Source organism: Dioscorea cayenensis, chromosome 3, assembly GCF_009730915.1.
Source record: "Dioscorea cayenensis subsp. rotundata cultivar TDr96_F1 chromosome 3, TDr96_F1_v2_PseudoChromosome.rev07_lg8_w22 25.fasta, whole genome shotgun sequence".
In the NCBI taxonomy this organism is placed as follows: Eukaryota; Viridiplantae; Streptophyta; class Magnoliopsida; order Dioscoreales; family Dioscoreaceae; genus Dioscorea; species Dioscorea cayenensis.
The window spans coordinates 3,852,474-3,879,297 of NC_052473.1; the positions used below are offsets into that span (position 1 = coordinate 3,852,474).

The 26,824-nt window shown below is 36.3% G+C and overlaps 1 protein-coding gene, 1 long non-coding RNA gene and 1 pseudogene across 8 annotated transcripts; 2 read left to right on the forward strand and 1 right to left on the reverse strand.

Moving 5' to 3' along the window:
* Positions 1-290: 290 nt before the first annotated feature.
* LOC120249550 lies at positions 291-7,633 on the forward strand. The gene is made up of 6 exons (XM_039258106.1): positions 291-328; positions 388-459; positions 2,450-2,804; positions 5,237-6,175; positions 6,419-6,487; positions 6,578-7,633. The coding sequence occupies exons 1-6, from the start codon at positions 291-293 to the stop codon at positions 7,631-7,633; spliced, it is 2,529 nt and encodes an 842-aa protein (XP_039114040.1).
* Positions 7,634-9,325: 1,692 nt separating this feature from the next.
* LOC120249560 lies at positions 9,326-17,485 on the reverse strand (annotated as a pseudogene).
* Positions 17,486-22,377: 4,892 nt separating this feature from the next.
* On the forward strand, positions 22,378-25,745 carry LOC120257595. 7 transcript variants are annotated; one of them, XR_005535743.1, is made up of 3 exons: positions 22,378-24,200; positions 24,493-25,004; positions 25,188-25,745. It is a non-coding gene; the product is annotated as an uncharacterized LOC120257595 (long non-coding RNA). The 7 variants fall into 7 exon arrangements; XR_005535744.1 differs by having other exon boundaries at positions 24,944-25,004; XR_005535740.1 differs by having other exon boundaries at positions 22,378-23,972; positions 24,082-24,200; positions 24,493-25,745.
* Positions 25,746-26,824: the final 1,079 nt, after the last annotated feature.

Below are 26,824 nucleotides of genomic sequence, written 5' to 3' on the forward strand. Positions count from 1 at the left end.
TAGGATAATGCTAGTGAGCACGACTCAAGCATCTCTTAATTCACTTTTCTAGCAATCTAAAGAAACTATGGCTTTGGCTAATCCTTCTTCTGATATTGCTCAACCACCTCAATCTCAATAAGATATTGTCCCAATCAACTTGCCATATGCTAAGACATTTCCTGATGTATCCAAGATCAAAGCTTTTGCAAATGAAAACTTCAAAATGTGGCAAGAACTTGTGTTCTCGCTGCTTGATGTCCATGGAGTTGCCTATGCTTTAACTGATCCACAACCTTCTCCAACCGATGATGCGAAGATACAAGAATCGTGGCAACATGCCAATAAGGTATGCCATCACAGTATCTTATAGGCTATTTCTAATGAACTATTTAACATCTATTACAGCTATAAGGAAGCTAAAACAATTTGGGAAGCATTAATAAAGAAGTTTAGTATTGAAGATGCAACCAAGCAAAAGTTTGTCGTAGGAAAATACTATCACTGGCAAAATGACTGATGATAAGGAGATGAAAGTTCAAATCATTGAATATCAAAATTTGTTTAAAAACTTGAAGCTATTTTATAAACTCTATGTTAATTAGCTTTTATGCTCCTAACAATTTGTGGGTGGAAGCTATTTTATCTACATGCCACTTGCAAAACAGGATTCCACATAAAAGCACTGGCAAAACACCTTATGAGTTATGGAAAGGTTATAAACCCAATTTGAAATAGTTGAAAGTGTGGGAGTGTCTTGCTAAAGTATTATTACCTGAACCTAAAAAAAAAGGAAAATAGGTTCTAAAACCTCTGACAATATGTTCATTGGATATACTAAGCATAGCGTTGCATATAGATTTCTTGTTTTAAAATGTGATGTACTTGATTGTAATACAATAGTTGAGGTAAAGAATGCTGAATTTTTTTAACATATTTTTCCACTGTATAATAAAATTTCTCTTGCATCTGCTGAGATAAATACATAAATTACCTCTAATAAGGAATTAAGGAGCAAAAGGCCAAGAAAAGAATTTTGTTATGGAAATGATTTTCAAACTTTTCTTGTTGACAATGATCCATTAACTTATTTAGATGCTATCTCTTCTTTTGATACCAAATTATGGGGGAAAACATTAGAAAATGAATTTGATTCTATTATGAAAAATAAAACTTGGGTTTTAGTAGATTTAACCTCTGGTGCAAAACTAATTGGTTGTAAATGGATTATCAAAAGAAAATATAATCCAGATGGCTCCATAGATAAATATAAAGCTTATTTAGTAACAAAAGGATTTCTCAAAATAAAAAATATTGATTATTTTGAAACATTTGCACATGTGACAAGAATTTCTTCTATTCGAGTTCTTTTTGCTTTATCTTCTATCCAAAATCTTTTTGTTCATCAAATGAATGTTAAAACAACATTTTTGAATGGTGATTTAGAAGAAGAAATTTATATAGTTCAACTAGAGGGATGTGTTATTTCTAGACAAGAAAATAAAGTTTATAAATTGGTTAAATCTCTTTATGACTAGGGTTGCAATCTAGCCGAGCCGAGCTGAGCCGAGCTTTGTTATGCTCAAGCTTGGCTCGAAACTATTTGAACCGAGCTCGAGCTCAAGCTTGAACTGAGCCTATTTCGAGCTTCCTTTGTGAAGCTCGAGCTCGGCTCGATAGCTACAATATATTAACTATAGTATATTCTGGTACAGTAATTGCTACAATAATACAGTCACATTATATGCTACAGTAATTTTAGTCAATTTAAAATAACTATTATACTAATTTTAAAAAATATTTAAGTTGCTACAATATCTATGGTATAGTATCGAGCTTCTCACGAGCCTTAACGAGCCGAGCTGTTTAAGGCTTAAGCTTGGCTCGATCTTGGTTCATTTGGTTAATAAACTAGCTTTTTTTCGAGCCGAGCCTTTAGCAGCTCGTAAACAGTTTGGTTCATTTGCAGCCCTATTTATGACCTAAAACAAGCTCCTAAACATTGGCATGAGAAATTTGATCAAATTTTGATAAATGATGGTTTTTCATATGTAGAAGTGGATAAATGTGTTTATACTAAAGTTGTAAATAATCAATATGTGATCATTAATTTGTATGTGGATGATATGCTCATATTTGGTACTAGTTTAGATATTGTAAAAAAGTACCAAATATTTTCTATCTTCTTACTTTGATATGAATGATCTGAGTGAAGCAAAAATAATATTGGGTATTAAAATCATACAGAGAGATGATGGTATTATGTTGTCACAAGAACATTATGTAGAGAGACTTCTTAAGAAGTTTGAAAATTTTGTTGGGGCACCAGTGAGTACTCCTTATGATGCCAATACTCAATTGAAGAAAAATCTTGGGACTCAGTTGCTTAGTCTAAATATGCTCAAATTATTGGGAGTTTGATACATCTAATGAATTTTACAAGACTTGATATTGCTTATGTTGTGTGCAGATTGAGTAGATATACTCAAAATCCCAATCATGAACATTGGTATGCATTGGTTAAACTAATGAAATACTTGAGAGGTACCATGAACTATGGTATTGTGTATAGTGGATATCTTGTTGTACTAGAAGGTTACAATGATACCAATTGGATCTCTGATTCAAATGAGACAAAATCCACTAGTTGTTATGTGTTCACACTTGGTGGTGGTGCAGTAGCATGGAAATCAGCTAGACAAACAATCATTGCTGAATCAACTATAGAAGCAGAATTTGTAAACCTAGTGTTAACAGAGTCTGAGGCTGATTGGCTAAGAAACTTCTTCGCTAACATTCCTTTAGCGAAGGATCTATTATCTCAAGTATCTATACACTGTGATTGTCAAGCCGCTATTGCTATTGCTAAAAAAAAATCTTATAATTGTAAAAGTAGACACTTAAAATTGAGACATGATGTCGTAAAGCAACTGCTCAAAGATGGAATGATTTTCATTCAATATGTGAAGTCAAAAGTGAATTTGGCCAATCCTTTAACTAAACCTACGGGAAGAAAATTAGTTCTTCAAACTTCTAGGGAAATGGGACTTAGGCCTACAAGTAGTCAATAAAGATGTAACCCAACCTATGTGATTGAAGACCCATGAAGTAGGTTCATATGGGTAACAACAAGTCAATATTGACTCTTGAGCACTTCAAGTTAAGTCCTTTTTATAGTGAGTGCTTTAAGTACTATAATTTGTGAACATGAGTTTAAATAACTCTTAACCACTCCCATAAGATTTTTTTTTGGCCAAATCTTTAGAACTCTCATAAATAACCTGGCACGTGTATGCCCTATTTGTGCAAAAACGTGTTGAACAACAAAATTGTGGGTTCATAATATGATTGATGAAGTCTCTGACATACAACAAGAAGTGTTGGTTCATAGAAATATTATATTTTCCCAAAAATTTAGTATGTCATATTTCATCAGTCTAGGTTTAGTTCATAGTCTAAGAGACACTAAACAAATTATGTTTCACCCATATAGTTCCAGTAAGTTTTTATTCTTGTCATTGGTTCTTTGAAATATGTAGGGGATTGTTTTATTTTTTGAAATATTTCAAAAGAGAATATTGACTTGGGATAAGATTTTTGAATTATCAAATGATAGTTTTATATTTACTTAGTTAATAATATCATTTGACTCGATCCTTTATTTTTTATTTTTTAAGATTTTTTTCTCTATCCCTCAACTAACTTTTACCACATCTCCAAAGTTTATTTAATTTTTAGGAGAATGTTAGATCTATAACGTTAAGTTTTGTTAGCCTTTAACATTAAATTTGAAGGAGTCCTTATCTGGATATATATAAATATTTTGATATTCTTGATCTCTGAAAATAGAGGAAGGCTTGTTTTATTCTAGGGAAACATTTCAGTATCTCGAAATAGTTTCTTCAGGGCAATGCTAGTGAGCACGACTCAAGCAAAATAACAACTTGAAAGACAAACAAACACTAGGAATTAAAAGTGATAGTTATTCAATTGGATAGTCTTCATAAGCCATATGGGCAAACCTTTACCTTGGTGAAAAAAGGGTAGAATGTAAAGTGATGCTGTGGCTAGCTAATCTGGCAACAATTTTGGACCAGATTTTAGGAAAAGATGAACTTTTGGGGTGACTAGCATCTAGAAGCAGATATTTGAGAAAGTTAATCACTGAGTCAGATCTCCAAGAATTCACAAGAACATCAGATTAGATTGTAGCATGGAGATTTGAAAGAGCTATAAAAATATGTTGCATGGCAATGCCTCACATAGTAGTACACTGTAGTTCAATTACCAAAGCTTTGTCTTCAGCATCTAGCTTTGAGCTAACCGAGATGGAGCAACACCCTGCCAATGAAATATTATAGTTAGCTCCAGCAATGAAAAAGCATGCACCTCCTAATGAAAGATCGTTGGAGTAGAACACTGCTAAGAACATAAAATGACCCTTAGTATGAGAGAAGTTGGAAAGAATGAGATTCTTTCCCTTTCGAGAATTAGAGGCAACTGAGTATTCCTAAATCAAAGCAAAGGCTTTTATGGGAATGCTATTAAAATCTAGGGCTTCATTCCTGAAGATTAGATTACATCTAATCTTCCAAATGCACCAAGCAGAAGTAGCAATGACAGATTTTACAAATTTGGAATTACAAATATATTTAGAAGCAATCCACATTCCAAAAGTTAAACCATAAAAAAAAAAATTATTTTGCCAACCATACTACTAATGGAAGTCTAAATAGCCTGTGATTTGGGGCAAAAATTCATGAGATGCTCCACAATTTCATATGTAAGCCCACAGAAGACACATAGGTCTTGAGGGCCCAAGTTCAGGGCATGCTGAAAATCAGAAGTTTTAATTTTGCTTCTAAAGAGTAATCAAAGAAAATGTTTGGTTCTCGGAGCCATTCTCAGGGTTTAAAGCTTTTTCCAATTAGTCCAAGGTTCACCATCAGAAACATTGGAGACGAAATTTCTGTAAACCTTAGAGGAAAGTTTTTGTTTTGTTGTTTTTTTTTATAGATTATATTTTATTGTCTTACCTTCGAAAAGGCTTGTTGGACTTTTGGCATGATTTTTTTTATTTGTATGAAAATTTGGCTCAAAATAATACTTGGGCCTCTATCATGTGCATATTTTCATATTTCAATTTATACAAAGTATAGGCGAATCTTTCACTGCCTACTATCAAAACTTTTGTGGCTCTACTCAAGACTTTCGCTTCAAAATTGATTGGCAATTTTTACTCGGACCTAAATTCCAGCAAGATCTCTCATCCCTTGACAACCCTTTCTCTCAAGAAGAAATTAGAAGGGCGGTTTTTGACCTAAACGCGGACAAAGCGCCTGGTCCGGATGGTTTCCCGATCTTCTTCTTCCAGAAATATTGGGAGATTGTCAAGGATGACATTTATAAGCTTTGTGATGACTTCTATTGGGGGAGAGCCAATTTAGAGAGAATTAATTGGGCCAATATCGCTCTTATCCCCAAAAACCAAAGCTCTGAGAATCCTTCGCAATTTCGTCCTATTAGTTTGATTAACTCCTCCCTCAAAATCATTTCTAAGATCTTAGCAAACAGACTGAGATCGAAGATCAACGCGTTGATCGACGAGACTCAGTCGGCATTTATTAAGGGGAGATGCATCACTGATAACATTGTAGCAGCCAACGAACTCATCTTTTATATGCAAAAGCATAGGTTACCAGGGCTGATTCTTAAGGTTGACTTTGCTAATGCCTTTGATACGGTGGATTGGGAATTCCTCTTGGAGCTCCTGCATGCTAGTGGTTTTAGTGACAAATGGATTAGTTCGATTAACTCCATTTTTACCTCCACCAAAGCGAAATTTCTCATCAATGGCAATCAAAGTGGTTACATCAGATATCGCAGAGGACTAAGACAAGGAGACCCTCTCTCTCCTCTCCTCTTTGCCCTTGTGGTTGATGTGCTTAGTACTATGTTCAACAATGCTCTGAATTCTGGTATTCTCTATGGGGTGGCCCTGGGTGGCACCGGAATCAGGATGTGTCACCTGCAATATGCTGACGATCTCCTCATTCTAACTAATGGGGGTGTTGAAGATCTGCGTATCATCAAACTCATACTCTACTTGTTTGAGTGTATTTCGGGACTCAAGGTTAATTCTGATAAAACCTGCCTTTATGCCGCTATGCGGAATCAGATTCCTCATATTGCTCAGGTTAGGACGATTCATTGTAACTCTGGTACCCTCCATTTTACCTATCTTGGCATACCTATATCGGGGGGAAGACCACGAAGATAGGATTGGGATATTCTACTGAACAAAATTTGCTTGAGGCTCGCTTCTTGGAAATCAAAATTACTTTCCTTAGGAGGGAGGCTCACCCTGGTTAATTCAGTGCTTACTGCCATCCCCACATACTGGATGTCGATCTTTAAACTTCCTTCCTGGGTAATTAAGGGTATCGACAGGATCCGCAGAGATTTCCTTTGGTCAGGACCAGATAATCAGCAGGGCAAGATCAGACTGGTTTCATGGACTAGACTGTGTCGTCCTAAGGAGCAAGGAGGATAGGGAATTTTGAACTTGCACAATTTTAATAATGCTCTTCTTGGCAAGTGGTGGTGGAAGATTGCTTCTGATACCCGTTGGTGTGGTAAGGCTATTCTAAGTGAAATTTACTACCGGAACTCTCCAATGTGGAACCTTTACCATAAGCATTGCAGAAGACGATCTTTCTTCTGGAATGGCATCATGTACTCCCTCCCCACTTTTAGGAAGAATTTAATCTCCATCAGTCGGAATGGGGCCTCCACGCTCTTTTGGTTGGACAATTGGGTGGAAGGGCGAGCTCCTGCGGAGCTCTGGCCTCATGTTTACCAGTCTGCCTTGCATCAGGATGTCACGATCCGGGACTTCCTAAGTAACACTTCAATGTCTCTTTTGAGTGATTCCCCAAAGTGGCGCAATCTTATCAATTTTGCCATGGCGCTCACCTCGGAGGAGAATGATGAAAAGCGTTGGTCCCTCACGGCAAATGGTTGTTTCTCAGTCAAATTATTCTACAATTTCTTGAATGACGGTGGTCTGAGGTGTGCCACGACACCTGTCATATTGAAAAGCATTTGCCCAAAAAAAATTAATCTTTTTAACTGGCTCGCCTGGGATAACAAGATTTTGACTCTGGACAACTTAGCTTTGCGTAGATGCAACCTCCTTCACTCAACTACTTGTGTGTTGTGTAATGCGGCTATTGAAACGACTGATCATCTCCTTCTTCATTGCTCCTTCGCCTCGCATATCTGGAATTACTTTGGGCAGCTTTTTGGGATTTTCCTTTCCCCTGGATCCCTAGTGGACCTTTGGAGAAGCTGGAGAAGCATTCTTTCCAAAAATTTATTCCCATTTTGGGATTTGCTTGTGAGAGCTATAAATTGGAATATCTGGCTAGAAAGAAATGCTCGTATCTTTAATTCCAATTGTCTTTCGACTGTTGCAATTATTTTCAAGATTAATTGCATGATAATTTCTTGGTACGATGCAGCCCCAGAAGCTAAAAAGGCGAAACTTGAGGATCCCGTGTCAAAGATCAAGAGAAGTCTGGAGTTCCTGAGTTCTGCAGACGTTGTGCAGGTTGAATCGACGTCGAGACCTACTTCCCCAGGCGAGACGTAGATCTTTGTGGTTGTTCCCTAGAGGAGCTTCTCCTCCTTTAGGAGTTTTCTCCCCTACTTCCGCTCTGGTTTTCCCTTTGTTTGTTGTTGTTATCTTCAACCACCTCTGGTGGTTTATTTTGTAGAGCCTCGGCTCGTTTTGTAGTTTCTTTCTATTAATGAATGTGGTTTATCCACCTTTTCAAAAATTATATCTTATCATATACTAAACATTTAATATTAATAAAAAAATGCAATACTTAGATTTTAGTTTTAAATACTTTTATGAAAGCATAACTCTGAAAGAAGGAAATGGGATATTCATAAGTCTCTTAACAATTCAATCCTTTAAAAATTAATTTTTTTCCTAAAATTAGACTTATGAATTTCTCTTACAATTCAATTCTATGTTTGTTTGATAAAATTATCATATTGCTTTTCTTTATGTTTGTCTTTTTCTAAATATCTTTGAACTAAAATATTTTATTTTTATTAAACTATAATTTTATAATTTAATGAATTATCCTTTATTGTATTATTTTTAGTAAGTCTTGTTAGACTCTGGTGAAGATTTTTTTTAATTTATGTAAAAATATTCACATATAATATAAGTTTAAAGAAGAAAGAGTGGGTAAATTTTTAGTATGTCACTAAACTTTGCCTTATTTTTACTTTAATCACCGAACTTTAATTTGTATTAATTTGGTCACTCAACTTTAATTTGATTTCATCGGGTAGTAAATCAAGGGATTTCTGCCCAAATGAATAATGTAGCTCTTTTTGGATGACATGGACACCTCTGATAGACTTAATAATGTGTCATGGAGAGGACTGACTCGAGTTTTCAACAACCATACAATCAATTAGGGGCTGAAATCCTTGATTTATTGCCTAATAAAATCAAATTAAAGTTGAATGACCAAATTGATGCAAATTAAAGTTCGATGATCAAAGTGAAAATGAGCCAGAGTTTAGTGACCTATCAAAAACTTTGAAATAAATTGTACTTCCTCTGTTCTTTTTTAGTTGTCACATTTTAAAGTTTTTCTTTATTCCTTTTTATTTGTCACATTAGAAACTTTGTGCAACATTAAATAATTTTTTCCAAATTTATCCTTTAGTTTAATGTACTTGTACAATTTTCAATAAATCAAAATCAACTAAGCATTAAATTATATTCTCCACTAGTGGGGTTTTAAATAGAGATAGTTTTGGAAAGTAATGGATTTTTTTTTTATAAAAGATAGGTAATCAACTAATTTTAACCAATTTTTTTAATCGGTGTGAATTTATTAAATGTGATAACTAAAAAAGAACGGAGGGAGTACTTTATTTACAAATAAATAAATAAAACAAATGATGTAAGCATGTAACTTTTCAAAGTTTCACATGACTAATGTTACTATTAACATTTTCAAATATCCGTAACTTCTTTACAATTCAATTTTTAAAAAATTAATGCATACTTGGGGACTTAGTCATGTAGCATGGGATAGCATCATCAAATCATGTTAAGGTCTTGCACATGCTTCAATACTTAAAACACTAATATAAAATAATTAAACAAATTAAAAACATTAAATCTTTTTATTAGAAATGTACTTAACAAGACAAGAGTTACATCTCCATGGAAATAACAAGAAACAAAGAAGAAAAATAGATATTGATTGATTATTAATAAATGATAAAAAAAACAAATTAATGTGTTATAATATTACTTCTTTGTAGGATAAGAAGCCATCTTATTAATACCACAAAGTCCTTCAGGTTTCCTAGTGTTCCTCTTCATCCTAATGTACCCTTCCTTTCCCCATTTAGGACCCTATGAGTTCTTCACTATGATGTAATCTTGGCCCTTGGATGTTCCATATCCAACGGCTGCCACTCCATGATCAAGCTCACTCCCACAATATCCATCGTACACTCCCTATAGTTCAAGTTCACATCAAAAAGTTAATGTATATATATACATATACATTCATTAGTTATAATGAAATATATAAATAATATATGTATCTTACTCCACTGTAAAACTGGGAATCTCTCCCTGAAGCTTCAATGGCAACACTAACAGGTTGACGAGCTAAAGCTTTGATGAGGCTCTGTTCATTGTTTTGTGGAACATCTTCATATCCATCAATGCTCACAACTTCAAGCTCACCCTAAAACCATATCAATGGTTAGATATATGAATATATGCAAATATATGTATGTATGTATGTATGAATATATGCATATGTATGTATGTATGAATAAATGCACATGTATGTATGTATGTATGTACATGTATTATAAATATATAGGCATTACCCTTTTCTCATCACAAGTGTCTTCTTCCATGATGTAAGGGTAGTCATCCTCAGTGTGAAGGCCACCTCTAGAGGCTATATATGAGAAGGCATAGTCCATCAGCCCTCCATTACAACCACTGTTAAACTCTGTTTCACAGTCTTTGAGCTCTTGTTATGCTGCTTGATTGAAGATGTGTCATAGTTGGAGTATGGTCTGTGGCTTTTGTGAATGTATCATCTTTAATGTATTAATATTAAAGTAAGGATATGTTGTATGTATGTTTGTAAAAGAATGGATTATGTTGTCCAATGAGTGAATGGCATGTGAATGTAAAGTGGAGTCAAGTCAGTAGTTAAAGAGTTTGTTTGGTTCTCTATGTTGTTATTGGTGAATGAGATTCACCATGTCAGTAGTGGAGTCATGTATGTATGCAAGGGGAATGATGAGGCTGAGCATTCGGTTGCTCTATTTTCTTTAGTTTTCTCTTCAGTTTTTTTCTTCTTCTTCTTTTCTTCTTCCGATTCTTTAGACCAACAGTGGTATCAGAGCCTTTTGACCACCAGATCTCCTCTTAAAGTTTATCTAGTGATTGTTCTAATATCTTTCTCTCATTTGCTCATCCACTCAAGAGAATGGCTTCAAGCAGTAGCCAACCAACAATTTTACAACCCTTAATTCTTGTCTTTGATGGAGAAGCTTATGAACACTGGAGTGTTATGATGAAAACACTTTTCAGGTCTCATGATTTGTGGGAAATAGTTGACAAAGGTTTTGATGAAGATAAAGATGAAGACAAGAAAGCAAAGCTCACAAAAGACAAGAAAATAACGCTCATGGAAGACAAGAAGAAAGATGCAAGTGCATTATATCTAATTCAGCAAGCTCTTCATCGGCCTTTGTTCTCATGTATTGCAGTGTCAAATACTACAAAGGAAGCATGGGGAATCCTTAAAACTCGATTCCAAGGAAGTCCCAGGATCATGGCTGTAAAAATTCAGGCTCTAAGGCAATCTTTTGAGAATTTACATAGAAAAGAAAATGAGGGAGTGCAAGCATACATAGCCAAAGTGAATGACATTGTAAACCAAATGAGGGGACTTGGAGATAAAATACCAGACCCTTGGTAGGTTGGAAGGTCTTGAGAAGCTTGGGACTAAGATATAATTTTCTGGTTGCTGCTATAGGAGAAGCTAAAGATCTTACACAGCTAACTGATAAGTGTCTAAATGTACATAGTTTAGTATATGTATTTGTTACCTCTAGCATGTATTTTCATTAGAATTGATGCCCTTTTTGTGCTTAATCGTGTATCATTTTGCTTTGCAGGGCACGGGAATGCCTAGTGGCACTGTATCTTCGCCACTGTATCACCTGGAGAGTTTCGAGTCAGGAATTGAATCATGGCATACGGCCTCAATGCTGCCCGGTATAGAGCCCGGGATGATTACTGTAGCCACTGAAGAGAACAAGTTTTGCTTTAAGGCATACTGGTTCAATGAGGTGCTCATTGAACCAGTATGGATACTATTTAGAGAGCATTTGTGGAGTTTGCCTACCCTAAACAGTGTCAATGAAGGGCTCTATGAGGACCTTATGGAGCCAGTATACCACCTAAATGAGGTCCTCATAGAGAGGGGTATACCACCCGGGATTGAAGCCATTGGGAGGGGTATACCACTCGGGATGAAGACCATTTTGAGGGGAGGATGAGTAGTATATAGGGTGATTTTGGGGAGGATTGTGGAGACTTCGGACGGACTTTTGGCGGCAGACTTTCGGAAGACATTTGTGGAGATTCTTGGCAGCCAACACTAGGAAGAAGAGGAGAACGAAGACATCATTCTTGGGAGTGTTTTGGCTTGAGGCTTGAAGAGATCAAGGGCTTGAACTTCAATGGGAGAGCTTCATCATCAAGGAGGAGGAGCATTCGGCCTTCCTTGGGTTAGAGGAATCACCATTCGGCCGGCATTCTCCATCCTCATCATCATTTGGACTAGGGAGTGTCATTTATGCATTTACTTCTTGTTTTTGTTGAGTTTGAGATGCTTGTTTGTATGATGGCACACTAGACCCCCAAGGGCACCTGATGTAGGTGAACCTTGGGGAGTTCATCATGTTTTGTGGATGCTAAACCTTCATTTGGAATGTATTTGAGTTAATTTATGTCTTATCTCATTGTTCTTCATGCCTAGAACTATAAAATGAAGAGATCCTTAGTTCTTTATTGAGTTGTATGTGTAGATGTGACCTACTTGCATATACTAGATCCCTAATGAGCTAGAAGGGATATTCTTGTATCGATATGCCGAGAGATTAGGTGTCGGTAGCCCCTCTGAACCATGAGGATAAACTTAGGTTTAGTGCATCCTTATCGCGTGATCTCCATACACTTAATGCAATCATAGGAATATGATTAAGGAGAGATCCTTGTCATCATTCGTATGGGATTAGGGTTTAACCGCCGAGAAATTGGCGTTGAATTATTGTTGAGGTCCGTCGGTTTAAATCACCCGTGTTTCATTATTATCATGCATCCATATATCATGATGGCCCTCTTGGGAATCCTCATCCCTAGGCCTATTCTTATCATCGTTGCTCTTGTGATTTTCTTGCTTGCCTTGGAATTGCTAAACTTGTGTTCTTATTTACATTCTTGCATGTATTAGATTAGTATACCATGCTTAAATTTTAAGGTTAGAAAGTGAGTGATGGAGGAGTAATAGGAGCTCCTTAACCCCGTGGAATACGATCCTTGTGTTTTTGCTCAAGGTATTACTTGGTGACCCCGTACACTTGCGGGTAAGTAATCAAGTTTTTGGCGCCGTTGCCGGGGATATTAAGGAATTCTAGGAAACTTCTAGCTTATTGCTCCAGCCATTTTTCTTTTCTTGCATTTTTTCTTTTCATTTTTCTTATTTCTTTTTGAGCTTAACTTTCTTTATCTTTCTTGACTTTGCAAGGTACTGTGCATGACACGGGCGAAACCATCAAATCTAGTGGCACAAGATAGTGAAATTGAAAGAGGTTCATTATCGCAGATTTGGGATTTACCCAAGGGCATTAACGGGCTATGGCTGACATCTGGAATGATTGGGTACCACCTATACATCATTTATTCCACATAAAGGACAGTACAATATGCAGATTCAAACCATGGGAAGGCTCCATTACAGCAGCTGAAGACAATATTTGGAAAGCCATGCTTACAGACTTCATGAATTATGGAAGAGTTCCAACGAAAGAGGAAGTCAGTATGTCCATTATAAATATCCAATGCTTTAATTGGAGAGGAAGAAGCTTTAACCGAGGTAGAGGAAGGAGTTCAGGTCCAAGACAAGGTCCTGGAGAGACAAAATCATCAAAGAGTCATATCCAATTCTTTAATTACAAAAAATATGGCCATTATAAATCAAAGTGTTGGTTTAAAGATATATCTGCATGTGTGGCAGAAGAACAAAGGACAACCAATCTCTTTATGGCTCAGCATGAAATTAAAGATGAAGAGAATGATGTCTGGTTGATAGACAGTGGCTGCTCCAATCATATGACTGGTCAAAGAAGTCTGTTTAAAGAGCTAGATAAAAAACAGAAACAATCTATAATGTTGGGAGACAATAAAGAGATCAAAGTTGAAGGAAAAGGAGTTATGGCCCTTAAGACTTTGCAAGGAGAGGTAAAATTATTGCATGATGTGCAGTTTGTACCTAATCTTGCTCATAATCTTTTAAGTGTAGGCCAACTGTTAAGCAGTGGTTATTCAGTCAATTTTGATGATACTACATGCTTGATCTTTGATAAGAAGACAGGGAAGATAGTTGTCTCAGTCTCTAAGATAATGAATAATATGTTTCCATTAAACATATCAGATGTGAAGAACTATAGTCTTACTGTCAAAAGTGAGAAGAATACAATGTTATGGCATAAGAGGTTTGGTCATCTCAATGTTAAAAGTTTGAGTTTGCTGAGAAACAAGAACATGGTGCATGGGCTGTCAAAAATACATCAAATGGAAGTCTGCAAGGGTTGCGCACTTGGGAAGCAAGCTATGAAGCCATTCCCAACTGAAGGTACTTGGAGAGCTACTAAACATCTTGAGTTGGTACACACTGATTTAGTAGGCCCTATGCAAACTGAATCCTTTGGAGGCAATACGTATTTCATACTTTTTACTAATGATTTCAGTCGCATGAGTTGGGTGTTTTTTATCCAACTTAAATCACAAGCTTTTGAATGTTTCAAAAAATTCAAGACACAGGCAAAGACTCAGTCTGGATGCATTTTGAAGGCTTTTCGATCTGATGGAGGGGGAGAATACATGTCAAGAGAATTTACTGAATTTTGTGAAGCAAATGGAATTAGAAGGCAATTGAGTGCACCATATACACCTCAACAGAATGGGGTGGCAGAAAGGAAGAATCGGTTTGTTATTGAAACAGCAAGAAGCATGTTGACAAGTAAAGGATTGCCTAATATCTTCTGGGCTGAAGCTGTATCAACAGCTGTGTATCTCCTTAATTTTTCTCCTAGCAAAGCATTGAAGAACATGACACCATTTCAGGTATGGAGAGGCTTTAAACCTTCAGTAAAACACCTAAGGGTGTTTGGATCAGTTGCATACACTCTTACTCATGATCAAGGATTAGATAAGTTTGATGCTAAATTTGAAAGATATATATTAGTTGGATACAACAGTGAATCCAAAGCATATAAACTTTATAATCCATTCATAAAGAAAATAATTATCAGCAGAAATGTCATTACTGATGAAAGAGCTAGCTGGGACTGGACAGAGAACAAGGCAGTTTACACTCCAGTTTTATTGAGTGATGTGCAAGAGATGATAAGTGAAGGTAATTCAGTAAACTCAATTCCAGAATCATCAAATTCTCCTCCAAATACACCAGTGAGAGTTGTTACTGTGGAAGAACTAGAAAGGGGCAATCTTGACTCTACACTAATACAAGAAGAGCATTTATCAAGTGAAACACCTGTGAAGAAGGTGAGATCCTTAAAAAGTATTTATGAAACATGCTCTTTTGCTTTACATGTTGCAGAATCTTCAAGCTATGATGAAGCTGTGAAAAATGAAGTATGACAAGAAGCAATGAATGAAGAACTCAATGCTATAGAGATAAACAACACATGGGAATTAGTCACATTGCCGGAAGGAAAGAAAACCAGTGGGGCTAAAGTGGATATACAAAACAAAATTTAATCCAGATGGGAGTATCATGAAGCACAAGGCTCGTCTTGTAGCCAAGGGTTATTCTCAACTACCGGGAGTCGACTATGATGAAACTTTCTCACCTGTTGCTCGTTTGGAAATATTCAGATTGTTTATTGCTTTGGAAGCTCATTACAAGTTGGATTTTCTTCAATTGGAAGTGAAATCAGCATTCTTGAATGGAACACTGAAGGAGGAAGTCTTTGTTGAGCAACCTGAGGGATTTATATCTCAAGGAAATGAAGAAAAAGTATACAGATGTCACAACCTTGTATGGCTTGAAACAAGCTCCACGAGCCTGGTATGATCACATTGATTCCTATTTTACAGAACATGGCTCTAAAAAGAATGAGAGTCAGCATACGGTGTATATTAAAAGGAAGGGTGAACTTGACATATTGTTAGTGTGTTTATGTGTTGATGACATATTGTACATGGGATCCTCTCAAGAACTCATTACTGAATTTAGAGAAGGGATGAAGAATACTTTTGATATGATAGACCTTGGGAGGTTGCAATATTTCTTGGGTCTAAAGGTTAAACAAGTAAAGAATGGCTTGTTTATATCTCAGCAGAAATATGCAGAGAGTTTGATTAGAAAATTTAGCATGCAAGGTTGCAAGACAGTTTCAACACCAACTAATACAAATGAGAAGATGTACTCAGATGATGGTTTAGGAGAGGTAGATGCTAAAAGGTATAGGAGTATGGTTGAAGGACTCTTTTATTTATACCACACACATCCTGATATTCAATATGCAGTTGGACTAATCTCTAGATTCATGTCCAAGCCTTGAAAACATCATCTTGGTGTAGCTAAAAGGATATTGAGATATCTTGCAGGAATAGTGAATTATGGCATCATGTACAAATCCTCAAAGAATCCTAAGTTAATAGGATTCACTGACAGTGATTGGGCCAGATCAATGGATGATCGGAGAAGCACAATAGGTAATGTTTTAATGCTGGGAGACAATGCCATTTCTTGGTGCTCTAAGAAACAAAATGTGACAGCTTTATCCTCAACTGAAGCTGAATATATTGCTGCAACTTCAGCTGCTTGTCAAGCTATATGTCTAAGAAGATTATTAAAGGATTTTGGAATGAATCAAGAAGAAGCTACTATCATTATGTGTGACAATAAATCCACTATTTCAATTGCAAAGAATCCTGTCAATCATGGTTGTACAAAGCACATTGACACAAGACTTCACTTCATAAGAGAGCTGGTTGAGAATGGCTCAATTGAATTACAATATTGCAGTTCTGCTGACAAATAGCTGATATATTTATCAAAGCATTGTCAACAAATTTATTTACTTATCTAAGAACAAAGCTAGGTGTTTGCAATCTTCAATCAGGGGAGCGTGTTGAAGATGATTGAAGTGTTATGCTGCTTGATGAAACCAGGAGGTAAGAAGACGTGTCATAGTTGGAGTATGGTTTGTGGCTTTTGTGGATGTATCATCTTTAATGTATTAGTATTGAAGTAAGGATATGTTGTTTGTATATTTGTAAAAGAATGGATTATGTTGTGTCCAATGAGTGAATGGCATGTGAATGTTAAGTGGAGTCAAGTCAGCAGTTAAGGAGTTTGTTTGGTTCTCTATGTTGTTATTGGTGAATGAGATTCACCATGTCAGTAGTGGAGTCATGTATGTATGCAAGGGGAATGATAAGGCTGAGCATTCGATTGCTCTGTTTTTTCTTTAGTTTTCTCTTCAGTTTTTTTCTTCTTCTTCTATTCTTCTTCCGATTCTTTAGACCAACAGTTCTGATAGTGATGTTAAATTCCCAGTAACAATTTGGTTTATTCCCTCCACTGTAGCTATTGTTGAGAATGCCCAACAACTACCTGAATGATTATGCATGCATGCAATGTTTTAGCTTTACGTGACAAAGGTAAAAAATTTATCTTTAGAGATGGTTAGTTTTAGGTTCTTACCATATGCTCCTTAATTCTTTACTACAGTTATCTTCAATCCATAGATTTTGGCAAGTTGACAGCATTTTCATACTTGAAGCTTGGAGTATTTACATCCCTAGTTCTTGTTGGAAGTTGAGGTCTATTTAGTCCAAGATACTTACCTTTGAATTCCTCATTAGTCATGTCTGCAAATTCATTCAAGCCAAGAAAGTAGCTGCTGATTTGTTTGTTTGTCTCATTGATGTGCTTGAGATTGTCTAGGAAAACCTCAAACTGATGCCATTTTTCTTCAAAGCTTTCATAGGACTTGTCGTGCTTGCCCAGCTCTGGACTTCATTTTAAATATGTTGGAGCAACACAATGTTAAAAGAAGAAAGGACCATAAGTACCGGGTATAAAGAACATGCAACCCTACTACCAATATCTGTCATGATTCAATTTTCAGTATGCAAAACAATTATACACTTGACATTCAACTAAGATACATATATTGTGAAATAATTAAAGCATCTTTTTAAAATTAAAATAAGACTCTTTAATCGTAAGATTATCACTATGCAAATTGACTAGGGTGTGAGTACGAAAAGCTGCATTCCTTTTTCAACAAAGTCGACATCACTCATCATGTGTCATGTCCTCACGCACATCAACAAAATGGATCTACTGAATGGAAGCATCGCCATATTGTGGAGGTTGGTCTTGCTCTTCTTGCTCAAGCCTCGATGCCTCTAAAATTTTGGGATGAGGCGTTCCTTGCTGCTACATATTTGATTAATCATATACCTAACAAAGTTATCTGGTATGCTGCTTCCCTAAAGCATTTCTTTCAGGAAAAACCCGACTACTTTTTCTTGCGAGTTTTTGGGTGTGCATGTTGGCCTAATCTTCATCCTTATAATACACGCAAACTTCAGTTCCATTCCAAACAGTGTGCTTTCCTTAGTTATAGCAACTTACATAAAGGATTCAAATGCCTTGACATCTCTTCTGGTTGTGTTTATATTTCTAGAGATGTTATCTTTGATGAGAATTTTTTTCTTTTCTCACAACTACATTCAAAAGCTGGTACTAGTTTAAGTTATGAGATTCTTCTTCTCTCACCTACACTCTTAAATTCCAATACTTTTGATAATGGGGATGAACATGTAGGTAGTCAATTGATTAATGAAACTAACATGGGAACTAATATTTTTTATGAGAATATGGCAGCAAATGAGGAACATGAAGCATCAAATAATGAAGTAATAGCTGAAGATTTGGAACATGAAGCATCAAATAATGAAGTAATAGCTAAAGATTTAGAACATGAAGCATCAAATAATGAAGTAATAGCTGAAGCATCAACTATCGTGTCAGAGGATGAACCTAGCGTTGATGGCCCCTGGCAATTGGCGACCAGCCCATCCCCACACGACACGACCTACGCTAGCAGATCTCCAAGCCGGCCAAGAACACGTTTACAAAGTGGGATACACAAGAAAAAGATATATATAAATGGCATAATTCGGTATGGCAAATATGGTTTCTTGACTTCAACTGGTAAACCTCAAAATCTAGAAGAAGCTTTAGCATATGTAAATTGGAAAGCTGCTATGGATATAGAATATGTCTTTAATGAAAAATAATACTTGGCACTTAGTTCCACCACAGAAAGGAAGTAATATTATAGATTGTACATGGGTGTATAAAATAAAAAGAAAGTCAGATGGAAGTCTAGATAGATATAAAGCTCGCCTAATTGCTAAAGGTTTTAAGCAGAGGTATGGTATAGAATATGAAGATACTTTCAGTCTAGTAGCTAAGTCAGCTACTATCAAAGTTGTTTTGTCCATTGTAATATCCAGGGGATGGAGCCTTCGCCAGCTAGATGTGCAGAACACGTTTCTTCATGGTGTTTAGGAGGATGAGGTCTATATGAGACAACCACCAGGCTATGAAGAAAGGTCCAACCCAAATTATGTCTGTAAGTTGGATAAAGCTCTTTATGAGTTAAAACAGGCGCCGAGAGTGTGTTATTCACGGTTAAGTGCAAAATTGTGTGCTCTTGGTTTTAAAGCATCAAAGGCAGATACTTATCTTTTCTTCTATAATAGAGGAAATGTTGTTATCTTTGTTCTTATATATGTAGATGATATAATTGTTGCAATCTCAACACAAGAAGCAACCTTAGCATTACTTCAAGATCTCAAGCAAGATTTTGCACTCAAGGATTTGGGCGACCTGCACTATTTCCTTGGTATAGAGGTGAATAAGGTACGTGATGGTATTGTGCTTGTACTACCCTGAACCTGTGGATACCTGTTGGAAAATATATTCAGGGTATTACTACAGTTACAGTAAGATTTTTCTACAAAGCAATCTTGTTGAGAAACCCTAACTAGAAAGAACAAGGACCTAAGTGTGAAAATTTATAAAAAATTTTGGGTCAAAGACTAATAGAAAAGGGATTGATATGAAATGTTTCTGGAAACCAAGAATTGAAAGGTAAGATGGAAGGGACCTTTTTAATATACTATGTTATAATCCAGGAACCGTTGGACAATTTGTGAGGATCTTTAAGCAATACTATTTCATAATTTAGGGACCATTGGTAAATTTTTCATAGACTGCTTTGTAAGAAATTATATTTCTAGGGACTAAAAGTGAATTTTGGCTGAAAACACAAGTTAGAGAAAAATCAAGAGTTTCAGGGTTTCTTCATCTTCTTTCTCCGTCATCCTACTACAGTAACCCGAGAGAAAAAAAAAAGGAAAAATGGGATGTATGAGGGTGGAGGACTTGGAGTTTATTGGAGGGAGCTCGCCGGAGTATTTGGCTTGAGAGAGAGAATTCCAGGTCTAGAGGGAAACCCAAGGGAAACTAGTTGAGTTGGTAGTGACTATTATTTTAAATAATTGATTAACTATTATTATTTTGAAATAATTATTTAATGGCTAGTATTTCAGAAATAATGGTTTAATTATTTCGTTTTATTATGTTAAATTGTGTATACTGTTGGAATATACTTATATTTATTTGCCATCGATGTGCCATGACAATCTTATTGATACATCAGTTTTGTATAACTATACGTATTTGCAAATAGTAAAAATACATTTATATATGATTTAATTATTCGGTTCATGTATTTATTTTTTATGGTTACATATGCTTTGATTTGGAATGATTTGTGAAATCATGTGCGTGTATTAAAATGTTTTACTGGCAATATTTGTGGAATTGGTTTCCATTACTAGTATAGGAATAGTATCATGGATTTGGACTTTTCTGGTATTATGCATGTATTGTACTGTGAATGCTTGTCTTGGATAAGGACCCTTTGATATGATTCAGATTGTTTGTATTATTGCTGCATCTACATAATAGTTTGGATGGTGACAGCGGGCTAAGGCCCGACTACTGCAGTAGTGGGTCCCCACGAGCCAGCCTTTAGAGGTGGTGTGGTGGACCTGAGTGTTGATTTTTCCAAGTCAGGTGGGAGTGTAGAGCCCTGATTAGATTATACATCAGGATCCCGAAGTCACCACATGGGACCGATGGGCCAACGTTAAGGATGATAAAACCTTAGCGGCTCCCAACCTAATCGCAACGGCGGATAAGTTAGGAAGGGTGTTTAGGCCGCGGATTTGAGGATGGTATTATATTATCTATTAATTTGACATTGATCTATGATGAATTTATGTTTCAAATGTTCTTTAAAGATGTATTTTGCTAGAATTCTGGTATTTGGTAAACTTGGAAAATTATTTGAGAAATTGATATTTATATACTTTATATACACTATATTTAGTTATTTGAAATTATCGAGCCACTACCGATCAACTAAATGTGTTGTAGCTGTAGGAGCAAGACCCTAGATTACCTGATCAAGTATAGAGCTAGTCAGGGTTGAGTCCAGGACTACAGTGGGTCCCCCCTTTCTTTCTATTTATTGTTGTTGTGATCTTGTAGCGGTTGTACCCGCAAATTAGAATAATTATATTTGTTGTATTTATGTGTTTGAACCTGTAGTTAGTGTAAAGTTGTAAATCGAAATTTGTAAGTTTGATTTTGTTTTAAAACAGGGTGTCAGTTTACAGTTAAAAGAGAATTTTAACTGATGGGTGCCACATTTACCTAGGTAGAAGGGGTGGGTGTGACAGTGCTGACACAAACAAAATATGCCTCAGATATATTAAAAAGAGTCAGGATGACACACTGTAAACCAGTCAGTACTCCGCTGTCTACTTCTAAAAATTTGTCAATTCATGAAGGGTCACCTTTGGGGTCTCATGATGCAACACAATATAGGAGTATAGTTGGAGCTTTATAGTATTTAACCTTTAGTAGACCTGATATTGCTTTTTCAGTTTACAAAGTATGTCAATTTTGCATGTGCCTATGACAATGCATTGGATAGCTGTGAAAAGAATATTAAGATATGTGAAACTGATAGCAAGTATTGGGTTAAAAATGAGTAAATCCACATCAACTCTTATGAATGCTTTTTCAGATGCAGATTGGGCAAGTTGTTTAGATGATCGAAGGTCAACTAGATGCTTTGTTGTTTATTTGGGATCCAATCTAGTATCATGTAGTGTACGTAAATAAGCCACAGTATCAAGGTCAAGTACTAAAGTAGAATATAAAGTTGTCGCTAATGCTACAGCAGAAGTCATGTGGATACAAACTTTGATAAAGGAACTGGGTGTTCAAACTCCACAAGTTGCAAAACTGTGGTGTGACAACATTGGTGCTACTTATCTCTTAGCAAACCCTATGTTTCATGCAAGAACGAAGCATATAGAAGTTGATTATCATTTTGTGAGAGAAAGAGTAGCAAGAAAGCAACTGGAAATTAAATTTGTTCCCTCCGGAGATCAAGTTGCGGACGGCTTTACTAAACCACTCTCGGCGCGTCAGTTGGAAAATTTCAAGCACAACCTCAACTTAGATAAGTTATGATTGAGGGAGGCTGTTAAAGATAGAAATATTGATTCTATAGATATTCCTTGATTCTCAAGGAATATAACTGTTAAAGATAGAAATAGTAATTTCCTTGTATTGTTTTGATATTACTTGATTCCCAAGACTTACTTGTATTATTTTGATATTACTTGATTCCTAAGACTTGCTTGTATTGTTTTGATATTACTTGATTCCCAAGACTTACTTATATTGTTTTGATATTACTTGATTCCCAAGACTTGCTTGTATTGTTTTGATATTACTTAATTCTCAAGACTTGTAACTTCTGTCTTGTAAGCCACGTCGTGGGGCTGTTCCCAGCCTATATTAACACTTAACCTTGGCCTCTACGGAGGTGTGAAGTTTCCACCAATCTCTGAATTTATTTCACTGAGTGAACCTTAGGGGTTATTGGGATGCACGGGAATTAATAGTAAACTCCACCGTGCCCTACTGTTGTTCCTCTATTACGTATCTTGCAAGCTCTGGCCAGAAAGTCGGGCTGGGGGACTTGTCATCGATGATAAGCACAATGAAATTGTGCATGTCCAAGCTGAAGTCGATCCCATGAGGGAGTTTAACTCGGTTGCGTAGTCTAATTATGACAGATAAGAACATCCACTAGCACTTCCACTAGCACAGTCCAGCTCCAAGCATGCAACAGAAGATTCTAGATTTGCACCCATGTTCCATTGCAGGAAGAAGCTGTTCCTGCCGATCCTAGGTCCTCTGACCAAGGTGCCATCGATACTTTGCAAGGACCCTGTTTTGAAACTAGCTCTAATTCGCCAATTTTGCTTACTTTCTTTACTTCCTCCTCGCTGGAGAGTGATACAATGTAAGAGTTGTAGTTCAGAAGGAAAATAGGCCCGATGAATGATAGGTTGCAAATACTCGGGAGCAAGGTATGCAATGTTTCTCCCCCAATTTAGTCCAATGTGACACTGATGACCACTAAGTTTTCAAGTTCCTTCCCCAACATAATAGTCTCTGGTGATGGCGAGATGGAGACCATTGATCTCTGAACAATGAATGCAACCTCAAGAGACTGTTCGGAGAAGAGGAGGGTCTCCTTGGCTGATCAGGCTGCTTATGTGTCTGACAAGTAGTTTTGTTAATCTGCCAATTAGGAGGAGCTTGCAAACTCTTGAGGGGGCATTGGGATGCGATGTGTTCGCATCTCCTGTGCATGCATAAGTACTAGCACTCTAAAGCCTGGTGTCCAACTTGGAAACAATGTCCACATACTACTTGTTGTCCAGGTATCCTTGGCCTCTTTGTTCCGGTGACTTGTTTCAACCTTGTACAATACACTGTCTGTTGTCTCTTCAAGGAGCTGATATGTTCTCTACGCTTTACTTGTATCCACTCCAAGGTTTGGTCCTCCGGGGAAGATGGCTGTTGAGAATGCTCATGTGAGGATTATGTGCTAACCGCCCGCACATAGGAGGTGCCTAAGCGGACAAAACCTCACTAAGAGTGAGTGGTCCTCTCTATTGGGACGCTGGGCACAACCTAGTCGAGAGGGAGGAGCCCTTCGATTTGAGCCACTGCACAGGATATCGTAGTGGAGAGAGTCCATATCTTGCTTTTTTTTTTTATTGAACACTACTGAACTCAAACTTCTTTTGTGTAGAAAAATTTCTTGGTCAAGCCATTCTTCTAACATTATTTCTGTAATGTTTGTCAAATTTTTCCAACTTTGACTAGAGAACTTTGACCAAGTTGGTTGAATTTTTTTGACTACCAACATGCTTCCCCACATGCTTGGCTTTATTACTGGATTTCATGGGTATGATTAAAGTTAATCATGCTTGGGTTGGCATGATTGGAGATGAATGATTGTAAGGCAAAAAAATCTCTTCAAAGCTTCATTCTTCTTTTCCTTCTCTTGCATAAAGCCAGTTTCTTTATTGAAAATCCTGACGTCTAAAAGTAGCCTTCTCCGGCAACTCTTCGGCAAGTGTAGAGGTAGGTCACTTTTCTTTTGTAGATCGTTGAAGGCCTTGGTGTCAAAGTTGCAGCCTTGTTGTGATGGTTATTTGGTTCTGATATTTTGTTTTTATTATTTTCTTGCAAGCAATCCATAAATGTTGACATGTATTCTGGTTCTGAGTTCTGAAGTATAACTGTTGTGCTTTCTATTTTGCTATCATGTCCAAGCATGGAAATCACATCTTGGTTTATTTTATTCTCCTGGTAAGCATGCAGTCTAAATTTAATTCAGTATATTTATGTATATATAAATGTTCTTAAGCATGCAGTCTTAGTTTAATTTTATATTTATATGCATGTGTCTTTTGAAGCCTTGGGTTAGCCATGAGACCCTTTTCAATGGAGTGAAATTATTTCTTTCCTTTCTCTTTCTTCTTGATCCGCATCTTCTTCCTCTTATTATCATTATTTTCCTTTTACTTGTTGACTTGTTGAACCTTGTTTTGTTACGAGCATGGTTTTAAAATCCATGATTAATTTGATGTTTAGTTATCAGGTTTCTTCTGCCTTTCAATCGAGTTGTGTGAATTCTTTGAAAGCCATATCTTTTGAAATTCCAGCATTAAGGTATTTTTTGAATATGTGGATATATATAATTGGTATGAGATTTTAAATTTTGTTCATCATTTTGGTATTTTGGAAAGCTTTTCCTGGTTTCATGTTGATAAGGATGGTCTTAAAATGCATGTTCTCCTTTTTGTATTAGTTGGTGATAATAAGGTAATGTTGTGGTTCAGTGAGTGGATGTTTAAAAAATTATATTATTATCTTATTTCTTATTCATCCTCTAAAAATTTTCTGATATTTGTAAGTTCTGAATTTTTAGTCGTGTGTGTTAGAGTTATTGATTTCTTAGATTAACCCTATTTAGGCCTCGAGCTTTAGTTATGGGTTTGGTTCTGGCCCAATAGCGTGTAATCTAAGTTTAACTTCTTTTGATTGGTTAGATCCAGTCAGCAAACCCTAGTTGTGACATCTATTGAATCCAACTTCTTAGCTCAGAGCCAGGTAGGCTCTCGCACCTATTTATTTCCGTATTTCTGGCGATTGTTATTTACCTAATTATTGAATTATTTAGTTTATTTACTTATTTATTTATTTATTTTATTTACTTGTTCTTTAATTAATGTATTTAATTATTTAATTACATTATTTATTTGTATTTCTTGTCTGTATTTCGTATTTCTCCAGTTTTAGTACATCTCCATTCCTGGCTCACCCAGCTAGGAGGAGTAAGTCCTAGCCATGTGCACATGAAGATCCGGCTGCGGTTGTTGATATTCTATTCTGTTCTATTCCGACTTCACAGTCGAAGATCCAGCCTCGTGTTGTTGATTTTTGTTATTAGCCAAGGAGATGTACACAATAGTTTTCTGCGTGTTTTTAGTATTTCTGGTTATTTCTATATTCTGGGCATTTACTATATTTCTGTGTAAATTATTATGATTATTTTGCATTATCTGGATTTTTTTTCTTTGATCCTACTAGGCCCTTGTGGCTTATGCACTCGCCCTTGTGGCTTATGCACTCTGTGAATTCCCTTTTCGCAGGAGAAGATCAAGTCTAGGATTGAGGTGTATCTTGGAGTCGTATTTCCTATTATCATATTATCTTTGTAGTGATCTTCTTTGTGTGAGTAAGATTTGTATTCTGTTGACATATTTCGAGTCCCTAGACTGTTTGTATGACTCTGTATCCTATAGGGCTGCTAAAGCCCATACTTGTATTATTTCAGTTTCCATTATCCTATTTGTACTTCTGTATTATTGCTCATATTTTGCTTATTAGGGTTGACTCTGACCAGGTCAAATCTGAGACCTTGCACCTAGTGGGCCTAGTCCCATTGGATGCTGCCGATCTATCTGCGGGCCCGGCTGTGGGGCTGGGACGTGATAATTTCATCCTTCAAATTTGATTTGATGTTGTTTATTTGTTTTATAATGCTAGTAATCTTTGTTAAAATCTCATCATCTGCAACATAACTTAATTTCGATCAGGCATCAATAAACTAAAATCACTATCCATCATGCAAAACAAAGCAATCACTAACAAGGATGATGCATGAAAAATCAACCCAAAAAGAAAGGAGGGAAAACAAAAAGAAAAAAACCGCTTGGCAGAGTTGAGGATTGCGCTGTGTTGAAAGATGACATTTTTTCTCCTTACTGATCTCCTGCACCTTCCTGTCCAGCTGCATGGACTTTATCTTGGATTCGAAGTCTTATATATTGTAACCAACACATTTGAGCTTATTATGCAAATCCACCACCGTCTAGTTTTGTTTATTATTTTCAAACAATATCATGATTGTATTTTGGATCGACTCAAGATACTCCTTAGCATCTTTCAAGGCTTCCAGTGAATCAATCAGTCGTTGTTGCAATTTTTACTGCTTCTTCAGAGGGAAATAATAGATAATTGCATATATCACTAATCAATTTCTCCATAAATATGTTAGACAAGGGTGAAAGAAGAGCTCCTGCAACTCCTAACAAAGCTATGATTGATGGAAAGGGTTCTGAAAAGATGAGAACAGATGAAAACTTATATAGATTTAAGTATAAGTCGAAGGGGGAGAAATAAGAAAAGGGAAGACTTAAAGAAAGACTTGGCTCCTTCCAATGAATTACGTGCTATCCCAACAAAATTTCTACTTTAACTTTGGCTTGTAGCATTTTTTTTCCTACGAAATTTCTCACATTAAATAATAAAAAGGACAAAAATTGGAGACTTGCCTTCCTTTCGAAATCGAATCCCCAGTTGGTGTCTGTGTTATAACCTTATCTACACAATTAACAACCTGAGAACTAAGAACACTGTAGCTCAAC

Excerpts from the sequence above, each read along its gene's own strand:
- LOC120249550 (XM_039258106.1), top strand. The coding sequence starts at position 291 with ATGCGAAGATACAAGAATCGTGGCAACATGCCAATAAG. Across the intron at positions 2,805-5,236 it reads CGAAGGATCTATTATCTCAA|CAAGATCTCTCATCCCTTGA; the intron begins GTATCTATACAC and ends CCTAAATTCCAG. Across the intron at positions 6,488-6,577 it reads AGCAGGGCAAGATCAGACTG|TGGTGGTGGAAGATTGCTTC; the intron begins GTTTCATGGACT and ends CTTCTTGGCAAG.